The sequence below is a fragment of the Esox lucius genome, chromosome 18 (genome assembly GCF_011004845.1).
Source record: "Esox lucius isolate fEsoLuc1 chromosome 18, fEsoLuc1.pri, whole genome shotgun sequence".
Classification (NCBI taxonomy): Eukaryota; Metazoa; Chordata; class Actinopteri; order Esociformes; family Esocidae; genus Esox; species Esox lucius.
Window position 1 is genome coordinate 5,161,807 of NC_047586.1, and position 12,137 is coordinate 5,173,943.

A 12,137-nucleotide genomic window follows, 5' to 3' on the forward strand; every position below is an offset into this window, starting at 1 on the left:
ATGTATTAAAAGGAAAGACAAACGTTATGGTTTGGAACAATGATACAGATTAAGTTTGGGGTAATGTGGTGACTAAGGTAAGGATTTAGGGTAATGTAGGGATTAAGCAAAGTGTTAGGGTTTTGGTTATTGTGAGCATTGAGGTAAGGGTTAGGGTAATGTGGGGATTAAGGAAAATGTTAGGGTTTGGGGTAATGTAGAGATTAAGGAAAGTGTTAGGGTTTGGGGTAATGTAGGGATTAAGGAAAATGTTAGGGTTTGGGGTAATGTAGGGATTAAGGAAAATGTTAGGGTTTGGGGTGGTATAGGGATTAAGAAAAGTGCTAGGATTTGGGGTAATGTAGAAATTTAGGAAAGTGTTAGGGTTTGGGGTAATGTAGGGATTAAGGAAAATGTTAGGGTTTGGGGTGATATAGGGATTAAGAAAAGTGTTAGGGTTTGGGGTAATGTAGAAATTTAGGAAAGTGTTAGGGTTTGGGGTAATGTAGGGATTATGAAAAATGTTAGGGTTTGGGGTAATGTAGAGATTAAGGAAAGTGGTAGGGTTTTGGTTAATATGGGGATTGAGGTAAGGATTAAGGTTTAGGGTAGGGATATCCCAAGGATCCATTTTAGCATCTACCCTCAGTCCTTCCCCCAGTCTGCTGCCTCCTTCAACCATATGTTCTAATATTCACTTTCCAGGGGCTTTCACAGCAACAACATCCAGTCCATCCCTGAGCATGCCTTCACTGGAAACCCCTCTCTCCTGACAATGTAGGTCATCATAACTAGCTACGCTAATCAAACTGCTACCGCCACGCTGCACGCTGCCAAGTGATCCCTCCCGGCTTCACTACAGCACATTGTCTTGTTTTTGTGTGTGTGTGTGTGTGTGTGTGTGTATATGTCTCAGGCCTGGCTTACGATCTTGAAATCTTTGAAATACTTCTACTATTTACTCTTCACATGGGTGGAGTTTGCTATTTTTTCTGACCATTCTACTGGCTCCAACATGCCTGGTTAGTTCTTTCAGGCCCTGCGTAGAGCACCTGGTAAGAGCTTGGCACTCTATATCCAGGGTTGTGGGTTCGACTCCCACAGGGAACCGGTATGAAAATGTTATGCACTTACTGCTGTTAGTCACCATGGACGAAGAACAGCTGCTAGTTTGCTTAAACTTAAAATTCAAGCCGACTTCAAGCATTTGTAAAAGGATTTAAAGTCGTATTTTAACCCGGGTCCAGTATGCCCTGTGTCTAGCTGTCTGCAAACTCAGCATGCGCCAAGTTGTAGATGTTACTTCTGCTCTGCCGTTGCTTTTCTCAGAGAAGTAAAGCAGATGTCTTTACTCATTCGTAACTCACGGTTGACTACTTTGACAAATTTTCCCAATAAACTTGTGGAGGCCTTTCAGACATATATATGCAGAACTTCCTCGGAAGAGCATGGACACATGTTAACCACCATTAGTTTATCATGTCTTATCAATCGACTTTTACAGATTCCATAATAACCTCAGCTCCCTTTATTGTTGATTGTGATATATTGACTTCTACTGCTAATAGTTTTAGTGTCTACATTTCTATTCACATTATAGGGACCGCAGGGTTTTTTTCTTTCATAAAACAAAATCACCATGCTGTGAGATGGCTTTATATCCAGATTTTTTCAATCCATGTTCTGTTTTTGCATATTCTCTGTTGGCCTGGAAACGTCTTGACCTCCAAAGCACACCGGTTAGAACTGAACAGAACTGAACCCAGGGGGTGGCCAGGCCAGATTTACCCCGATTCTTCATCTCTGTTTTCTCTTTGGCTGTCATCGTTATCCATGTATTCTTCTCTCCGTCTCTACCCCTCTAGCCATCGTCTTCTTCAACAAACTACCGCTGCCGTCCAGCAGTGACACGCTCATTTGAAGGCTAGCCTAATTTGCCACTAGGACAACCTTCCAACATCTTAAAGGCTCACTCCTCAATTAGTAACCCAACAGAACGACTGCCTTTACACTTGGGTTTGCTTTGAAGAGATGTGAGGGATATCACATATCTGGCATTTAAGGCTTGCTGTGTCTCTCTATACGCCCACCTGTGTCAGTCAGAGTTTGTCTGTCTTCTTTTCCACTATAAATCCAACCTCTGTGTTCTTCATCTTGGCCCCTGAGCCAAATACCTGCGGAGCACATAGAGACCTAGCTCTCCTGCTCTCACAAACGACCTACCATCCTTCCCTCCATCCCTCCGTCGTCCTTCCCTCCATCCCTCCTTCGTCCTACCCGTCAAGCCTAGTTAAGGACGTGGCTACAGCCTGGACAGAACAGAGAAATCAGTATTACAGCACCACATTGGATTGATATGGAACAGATAAACATTTGGCTATTTAAATATTTGTATAAATATACACTACTCTCTCTAGCCCTGTCTCTCTCTCTCTTGCCTGTCTTTCTCTAGTCCTGTCTCTCTCAAGCCTGTCTTTCTCTTTCTTAATAAAAAAGAGCCCTGTCTTTCTCTCTCCCTCTTTAGCCTGTCTTTCTCTCTCTAGCCCTGATTAGCTCTCGTTAACCCATCTCTCTCTCTCTCTCTCTCTCTTTCTCTCTCTAGCCTGCCTCTCTCAAACCTGTCACTCTATCTAAGTCAGTCTCTCTCAGTGTCTCCTGCCAGTGTACTCCTCCTTTGGTCTTGCTGTCTGATGGGGAGGGCAGATTGAACAGACAGTCAGATAACAGACAGACAGACAGACAAGTGTTGTATAGTTAACCTCTGTGCCTGTCTGTCTGGCTGCCCAGGTTCACACCTTTCTCTGTGTTGAAACAGATTCTTCTACGACAACCCCATCCAGTTTGTTGGCCGTTCTGCCTTTCAGCATCTACCTGAGCTGCGGACACTGTGAGTCAAAAAGTGAAAGATATTTTTTTTTGGGGGGGGGGGGGGGGTGTTTCTTTGGGTGTTTCTTGATTTTTTGTCAGTGGATCTGTTGTTTGTCATATATAACAATGTCGTGCACTTCAGTATCATGGAAATCTTTACTCCCTCTCCTTTTCCAATGCATCTCTCTGCCCACATCTACCTCCCACTCACCCTCCCTCGACTCCCTCACTTGCCCCCCCCCCCTCACCATCCTCCCCCCCTCCTCCTCCATACCTATTTCCCCTGTTTGTATCCAGATCTCTAAATGGTGCAGCAGAAATCACGGAGTTCCCAGACCTCACCGGCACCAAGAGTTTGGAGAGCCTGTAAGTCCATCGAGCAGCTGCTGATACCTAACCTTTCAGAACCGCTCCTTTATGTTCTGGTTGGGTTACAACCCAAAGTCAGCCAAATATTTTCAAACAGAGAATGAGTTTTAGAGCCTGTATATACAACCCCCGGTTTCGCAGGCCCAATCATTCTGTGGAATCCTTTCATTTTTTTGATATGCGTTGTTTGCTGTTTTGATCTAATGAAATCCCTGCTCATTTATTGCCGTAACCTGCCTGTAACCTTGAGCAAGAACAGCGCTGGCCTACCGGGCTTTTCAAGCTTAAGGCCCAGAAACACGAGTCATGGGGATTGTTGCTGTATCTCCGCAGAGTTGTCACTGACATTTGAGATGTGTTGGTTTTGGTATTGTTGATGTTGGGGTTTGTTAAGACGTGTTTCATAGCTCCACTGACGATTTGATACGCCAGTGGGCTGTAAGTGGTGTTTTTACATTAAACAAACAAATGCACCATATCGATGCACGTACCACAAATGAATGTTTTTGCAAGGTTTTTACACAGATGTAATGACAATATTATCCGGCCTGTGTGTGCAGGACCATCACTGGAGCACAAATCACATCTCTGCCCTCCACTGTGTGTGACCAGCTACCCAACCTGCAAGTGCTGTGAGTCCTCTAGTTCCGTAAATCCATCATCAATCAGGCTACATTTTGCCACATCATTTATTGCAGTGCTTTACGGTGGCCTGGCCTAGATTCACAGTGTGCGCCCCTCTGCAATGCCCTGCGTTAAATTGTGTGTACATTTTAAAGGTTTGATAGGGAGAGTTTTAATGGCATATGACGTTAAACTTGATTTAAAAGCCCTGAGGTTAATTTGCTTGGACGACAACCAGCGTTCATTAGCGAAAAACTCATTTTGAGTCAGGCAATGGTTTTCTTAATGCACACAGTTTTTCTGGAGTAAAATATGTAATAGATATACCAATATACTAGTGTATGCTACTGTATGTACACTCACCAGACATGTTAATAGGTAGCCCTGCTGGTTAACAGGACAGGCCAAACAGAGAATCGTGGGGCTGCAAGTACATTTTTAAAGCATTCAGACTTGGTCAACAGGTTTAGTTGTTGTTCGACTGAACATTAGAATGGGGAAGGTGCGCGGTCTAATCCACTTTGAACATGGCATTATTGTTGGTGTCAGATGTTGTGGTTCCAGCATCTCAAAAACAGCTAATCTCTTGGTGTTTTCACACAACACCGTCTCTAGAGTTCATAGAGAACGATGCGACGGACAAAAAAACCTCCACTGTGTGGCAGTTCTGTGGGCGAAAACACCTTAATGGGAGAGTCCAGAGGAGAATGGCCAGACTAGTTCAAGCTAACACAATGACCAGAAATACTGAAATAACCACTCTACATAGCAGTGTGCAGTCAGGCATCTCTGAACACAACGTGTTGCAACTCAAAGTGGGTGGAGACAAAAACGGGTTCTACCCAATACCAGATAGGTGTACCAAATAGGGAATCTTTCCCAACCTTGTCAGCCAACACCGCTGGCGTATCCATGGCAGTGGTGTTGCTCTTCTTTATCACCTTTTGTGGAAACTAAATAAAATAATGAATTGTTTCTAAGCAAAAAGAGTCATAAACAGTTGTAAATAGTTCACTTTTTACAAACTTTAATTTGCTGATCACCGAAATGCCTTTCTGTTAAAAGAGACTGGCATCTTTGGTGGTGTGAACTTTGAAAGTGTTTGACATTACAGTGGTTTTCCTTTCCACCGTTAAACAGAGATCTATCCTACAACCTGATCCAGTCTCTTCCAAGCCTGAGCGGATGCCAGAAGATTCAGAAAATGTGAGTCTCTAAGAAACTAGAGGAGTAGCCGTACAAAACGACACGAGCACCGGCTTTTTTAATATAAATGAAACCAATTCTGATTTCTCCTAAATAATTTGGAGTTATTTTTGACCGTAGTGACCTGCACCACAACGAGATTGAAGAGGTGCAATCTGGGACTTTCCAGGGACTGGCATCACTGCGAACCCTGTGAGTAGGATACTGGTTTGAGTGTGTGACTGGATGTGTCCGAGTGTGTGTGTGTGTGTGTCACGGCTTCGGGGTGTGGGAACAAGGAGGAGCAGGAGAAGGCGTGGTAGAAGGATATTTAATGGTATCCAGGAGAGATATACAATATATATGGTACGAAGCGTCGCACAGCTCTTTGACACTGTCGGAGACAATCACACACAAAGACAGGGGGAGCAGAGGGAACATATATACCGGGGGGAAACAGCGATGATGAGGAACAGGTGCACTAAACGGGACACAGGTGAAATGTATGATGAGACGGTGGTGTCAGAAAGCCGGTGACGTCGACCGCTGGGGCCCGCCCACTGCAGGGGGAGGTGAACCAGCAGAGGTCGCAGTTGTCACAGTACCCCCCCCCTGACGCGCGGCCCCAGCCGCGCGACGACGCCGGCCTCGGGGCCGACCCGGGGGGCGCGGAGCAGGGCGGTCCGGCCGACGCCGATGGAAGTCGCGGACAAGGACGGGAGCCAGGACGTCCTTCACCGGAACCCAGCTCCGCTCCTCCGGGCCGTACCCCTCCCACTCCACGAGGTACTGGAGGCCCCCCGTCCGGCGCCTCGAGTCAATGATGGAGCGGACAGAGTACGCCGGGGCCCCCTCGATGTCCAGAGGGGGAGGGGGCACCTCCCGCACCTCACACCCCTGGAGGGGACCATCCACCACCGGCCTGAGGAGAGACACATGAAACGAGGGGTTAATACGGTAGTCGGGGGGAAGGCGTAACCGATATGTTACCTCGTTGACTCTCCTCAGGACTTTAAAAGGCCCCACAAACCGCGGGGCCAGCTTCCGGCAGGGCAGGCGGAGGGGCAGGTCCCTGGACGAGAGCCAGACCCGGTCGCCCGGCCGATACACCGGGGCCTCCCCGCGGTGGCGGTCTGCATTGGTCTTTTGACGGCGGACAGCGAGCCGGAGGCGGGATTGTACTGCCTCCCATGTGCCCGCTGCCCGCCGGAACCAGTCGTCCACCGCAGGGGTACCGGTCTGGCTCGGCGTCCACGGCGCCAGGACCGGCTGGTAGCCCAGGACACACTGGAAAGGCGTCACGCCCGTGGAGGAGTGGTGCAGAGAATTCAGTGCGTATTCTGCCCACGGCAGAAACTCTGCCCACTCCCCCGGCCGGTCCTGGCAGTAGGACCGGAGGAACCTACCCACTTCTTGATTGACCCGTTCCACCTGCCCGTTGGACTGGGGATGGTAGCCCGAGGTCAGGCTGACCGAGATCCCCAGGTGCTGCATAAATGCCTTCCACACCCTAGACGTGAATTGGGGACCCCGGTCAGACACGATGTCCTCGGGCACCCCATAGTGCCGGAAGACGTGTGTGAACAGGGCCTCCGCGGTCTGTAGGGCAGTAGGAAGGCCGGGCAGAGGCAAGAGGCGGCAGGACTTCGAAAACCGATCCACAACGACCAGGATGGTGGTATGGCCCTGGGAAGGGGGGAGATCTGTCAAGAAATCAACAGAAATGTGGGACCATGGCCGTTGTGGAATGGGCAAGGGGTGCAACTTGCCCACAGGTAGGTGCCGGGGTGCCTTACTCTGGGCACACACCGAGCAGGAAGAGACGTATACCCTGACGTCCTTAGCTAAAGTGGGCCACCAGTACTTACCGGCCAGGGCGCGCACTGTTGGCCCGATGCCAGGATGACCGGAGGAGGGAGATGTATGCGCCCAGTAGATGAGGCGGTCGCGGACAGACGCCGGCACATACGTACGGCCCTCAGGGCATGTGGGCGGAGAGGGCTCGTCGCGCTGCGCTCCGGCGATGTCCGCGTCCAGTTCCCATACCACCGGTGCCACAATGCATGACTCCGGGAGCACGGGAGCATCATCCACTGGCCTCTCCTCCGTGTCATGCTGGCGGGACAGCGCGTCAGCCCCGACGTTCTTACTCCCCGGCCTGTAGGTGAGAGTAAACACAAACCGGGTGAAGAACATAGCCCACCTTGCCTGGCGAGGGGTCAGCCTCCTCGCTGCCCGCATGTACTCCAGGTTCCGGTGGTCAGTCCAGACGAGGAAAGGGTGTTTAGCCCCCTCTAACCAGTGCCTCCACGCCGACAGAGCTCGAACCACGGCCAGCAGCTCACGATCACCAATGTCGTAGTTCCGCTCCGCCGCACTGAGCTTCTGGGAGAAGAAGGCACAGGGACGGAGCGTGTTACGACACCCCGTCCGTTGGGAGAGGATGGCACCGAGCCCACAATCGGACGCGTCCACCTCCACGATGAACTGGAGCGACGGGTCGGGATGGGCCAGGACCGGAGCGGTGGTGAAACGATGTTTCAGTTCCACAAACGCCCGCTCCGCGTCCACGGTCCACCGCAACCGGGTCGCCCCCCCCTTCAGAAGGGAGGTGATCGGAGCCGCTACCTGGCTAAAGCCCCGGATAAACCTCCTATAGTAATTGGAGAAGCCTAAGAAACGTTGCACGTCCTTAACCGTGGTTGGGGTCGGCCAATTACGCACGGCGTCAATGTGAGGCTCCTCCATAGCCACACCTGTGCTGGAAAAGCGATAACCCAGGAAGGACACAGACGACTGGAAAAACAGACACTTCTCGGCTTTCACGTACAGGTCATGCTCCAGCAGTCGAGCCAGCACTCTGCGCACTAACGAGACATGTTTGGCGCGGGTGGCAGTGAATATCAAGATGTCATCAATATACACTACCACTCCTTCGCACAACAAGTCTCGGAATACGTCGTTGACGAAGGACTGGAAGACTGAAGGAGCATTCATCAACCCGTACGGCATCACTAAATACTCGTAATGGCCAGACGTGGTACTAAAAGCGGTTTTCCATTCGTCTCCTTCCCGGATACGCACCAGGTTATAGGCACTCCTGAGGTCTAATTTAGTGAAAAAGCGGGCCCCGTGCATCCTCTCCACCTCCGCAGAGATCAAAGGGAGAGGGTAGCGGAACGGAATGGTGATCTTGTTCAGCGCCCGGTAATCGATGCACGGGCGCAAACCACCGTCCTTCTTTTTCACAAAAAAGAAACTCGAGGAGACCTGTGACTTGGAGGGCCTGATGTAGCCCTGTTCCAACGCTTCCGCAACGTAGGCGTTCATAGTCTCCGTTTCGGTGCGGGACAGTGGATACACGTGACCCTTCGGGAGTGCGGCTCCGTCAACGAGGTCTATCGCACAATCCCCCAGCCGGTGTGGTGGCAACACAGCAGCCTTGGCTTTGGAGAAAACCGTAGCCAAGTCCCTGTATTCGGGGGGAATGGGCACGGCGGGCGCACTGTCTGGACTTTCCACCGAGGTCGAGCCAACGGAAACACCCAAACACCTACCCTGGCACTTCCGCGACCACCCCGACAGACGTCGACTAGACCAGGAGATGAAGGGGTCGTGTAGGGACAACCAGGGGAAACCTAAAACGACTGGGAACGTGGGAGAGTCGATGATGTGGAATGTAATGGTTTCGCTGTGTCGGCTGTCGGTAATCAGGAGGAGGGGAACAGTGCAACTCGTGACCAGACCGGACCCTAGTGGCCGGCTGTCTAAAGCTCTCACGGGCAGGGGGGTGTCGAGGTCCTGGAGGGGTATGTGCGACCGTAGGGCAAAAGACCTATCCATGAAATTCCCGGCTGCGCCTGAGTCTACCAGCGCCTTACACCGGGCAAGCAGCGGAAATCCGGGGAACCTAACAGGGACAGTGCACATAGAGAGGGAAGAGGTTAGTGGTGAATGTGCATGTGCTACCTGGGGTGATGCGGAAGTGCCCTGCCTGTCGCCTCTTGACTCAGGGAGGGAGGTGCGGCGTGGTGCAGTATTACGGCCTCGTTGCCCCCTGGAGGCATTCCGCACCTGCCCTCCCCGACGTCTGCCCGGCAGTGCAGCCGCCCCCAATTCCACGGGGACGGCGGTGACGGGTTGGCAGGGTGGAACGGGCGGGCCTCTACCGGGACGTCCTCGGGCAGCTAGCAGGTTGTCGAGACGGATGGAGATGTCCGCCAGTTGGTCAAAGGAGAGGGACACGTCTCGACAAGCCAGCTCCCTCCGGACGTCCTCGCGTAGGCTACACCGGTAGTGGTCGATCAGAGCCCGCTCGTTCCACCCCGATCCCGCTGCCAGGGTCCGGAACTCCAGAGCGAACTCCTGCGCCGATCTCGTCTCCTGCCGTAGGTGGAACAGTCGTTCACCCGCCTCTCTCCCTTCGTGCGGATGGTCAAACACGACTCGGAAGCGGCGGGTGAACTCAGCGTAGCTGCCCTGGGTGGGCTGCTCGAAGTTCCAAACGGCGGTGGCCCACTCCAGGGCTCTCCCGGACAGGCAGGAGACGAGTGAAGAGATCTTCTGGGCTTCGGTCGGCGCAGGATACAATGCCTGGAGCGCGATGTCCAGTTGCAGCAGGAAACCCTGGCAGCGGTCCGCCGCCCCGTCGTAGGCCCTGGGTAGCGGAATGGCCATCGCTCCCGTGTTGGGCGGCGTGGCTTGGGGAGGCGTAGAGACGGCCGGTGCTGCGGGGTTCCGCTGGCTCAGCTCTAAGCGCTGCACCGCTTTCAGTACGCTGTCCATTGCAGCGCCTAGGCTGGCCAGCATTGTTGAGTGTACTTGAACTGCCTCCGCAACACCGACCTCGCCTGTGGCTCCTTCAGGCTCCATATCCTTGTTGTAGTATTGGTGTGTGATTCTGTCACGGCTTCGGGGTGTGGGAACAAGGAGGAGCAGGAGAAGGCGTGGTAGAAGGATATTTAATGGTATCCAGGAGAGATATACAATATATATGGTACGAAGCGTCGCACAGCTCTTTGACACTGTCGGAGACAATCACACACAAAGACAGGGGGAGCAGAGGGAACATATATACCGGGGGGAAACAGCGATGATGAGGAACAGGTGCACTAAACGGGACACAGGTGAAATGTATGATGAGACGGTGGTGTCAGAAAGCCGGTGACGTCGACCGCTGGGGCCCGCCCACTGCAGGGGGAGGTGAACCAGCAGAGGTCGCAGTTGTCACAGTGTGTGTGTGTGTGTGTGCGTGCGTAGATGCAGGCGCGTGTGATGCAACCTCATGCGTTCCCGTTTTTATTCATTACTTCGTGTTCATGTCTTGCGTCGGTTTCTCAACCCCCGATACGCCTCAAATGTTTGTTTTTTCTTGAATTCCGGCGAGGGCGCTTTTCCAAACTGCTCCAATGAGAGTATGTAGCTAGTAATGTAGTTTGACACGTTGTGACCGGCCTGTCAGGCACTTCGAGGCCCAAATGGAACCCTTTTCCACACAGTGCACTTCTTTTGACCGGAAAGTACCAGGCTTAGGTGGAGGGTATCATTTCAGGACGTCGGGAACCGCGAGGAGCAATCTCAGTATTTAATGTGAGTGGCTTTTCCCCTCAACAGAAGGTCCTGTTTACTCTGTGTGGAAAGCAAAGCCTGTGACAAGTCTGGCAGTGGCCTGTCGAGTTGCAGCGTGCGCGTGTGTGTGCGTGTGTGTGTGTGTGTGTTTGAATGTGCGTGTGCGCACTGTGTTTAAAGCCAATCTGTCAGACAAACACTCTTCCTCCCTTGTTTACGTTGCCTGCATCTTGTTTCCATTCTCTCGTCACCTTTCATAACCTCGTTGTGCCGTGGGTGGCCTTGTCCTTGACACCCCCCCCATACACCTCCTCCCCCACGACCCCCAGGCCTCTCCTAACGCCTGGTCCGTCTGTGTAGGAGAGTGGAATCGTGAGAATGAAATGTCCGTTCTCTGCCCAGAACGTTCAGCTTCCCCGTTCTGACAGCCACCATGTGGGGGATTGAATTAGCGTGGGCTGGCAACGCAACCGTCATGTTTCTCTTCCCAAACTTGGATTGGTTTTGAAGCCAAATCGAACGTGTGTACAGTTGTACTAGCAAACTGTTCTGAGTTTTCTCTTAAGAGGTTTCTTGGTGTTCTTGTCCATTGAATGAGCACCCTTATACCTTAAAGTGCCCTACTTAACCTTAGAGCTCAGGGCAGAAGTAGGGCTCTACTTAACCTTAGAGCTCAGGGCAGAAGTAGGGCTCTACTTAACCTTAAAACTCAGGGCAGAAGTAGGGCTCTACTTAACCTTAGAGCTCAGGGCAGAAGTAGGGCTCTACTTAACCTTAGAGCTCAGGGCAGAAGTAGGGCTCTACTTAACCTTAGAGCTCAGGGCAGCTGCTGCAAGACTGATGCACCAAAGGCTGTCTGGTCCCAACTACGTGTAGTGGTTATTTGCTGATTGCTCAGCTGGCCTTTGCCTGGGACCCTTGGTCAGAGAGGTCCAGTGGACTCATACAGGGGTCCCTGGCAGTTATCCTGGCGAGCGGACACCACAGTAAATGGATTATAAGAATAAAAGGCACTCTTTATGTTGTCGCCAGGGTCCCCACATTCATCTCCCTCTTACTCGTCGAAGTCACAAGCCCTTCAGAAAGCCCCCCCGTCCCCTGCCCCCGGGCTGAGGAGGTGGGACCAGCCACCTCCTTAATCCTCCATCCCTTTTATTTTCCACCTGGGGTCTTTACACTTCTCCAAGTCCAGCTAAAGAACTAAAGCTGCTTGCGGTGAATTCAGTGTGTGTTTATAGTGTGTGTATGTATGGCTCCATGACTGAAAGGCTGAAGTCCAACACATTTTACAGGCCTGTTTAAAACCCCCGACTCCCTTCGAGTGACAAAAGGGGTCAGAAACAGCCAATTAAGCAAATAATGTGCTCCAATAGGCTTACACACATCCAATCAGCCGGGGAGGAAGTGGGCCGAGAGAGAAGGAGAGAGTGAGAAGGAGACTCTGAACTCTGTAGACTCATTCCATTTGACTGTTCTTTCACTGGCCACCTCTCCAGTCAGTCTAGGTAGAGATCAGCAGCACCACTGGCTTCCTGTTCTATAGG

General features: G+C 51.8%; 1 protein-coding gene across 3 annotated transcripts in view; it reads left to right on the forward strand.

Annotated features, from left to right (window-relative positions):
* Positions 1-12,137, forward strand: part of LOC105023115 (leucine-rich repeat-containing G-protein coupled receptor 5) — a 75,100-nt gene that overhangs the window by 54,277 nt on the left and 8,686 nt on the right. For 2 of the 3 annotated variants that reach the window (XM_029114483.2, XM_029114482.2), the window contains exons 8-13: positions 685-756; positions 2,795-2,866; positions 3,145-3,213; positions 3,777-3,848; positions 4,981-5,046; positions 5,167-5,238. In XM_029114483.2, coding sequence (XP_028970316.1) covers positions 685-756; positions 2,795-2,866; positions 3,145-3,213; positions 3,777-3,848; positions 4,981-5,046; positions 5,167-5,238 — 423 coding nt within the window. The remainder of the gene's footprint in view (positions 1-684; positions 757-2,794; positions 2,867-3,144; positions 3,214-3,776; positions 3,849-4,980; positions 5,047-5,166; positions 5,239-12,137) is intronic. The other variant, XM_029114484.2, reaches the window with a different exon arrangement.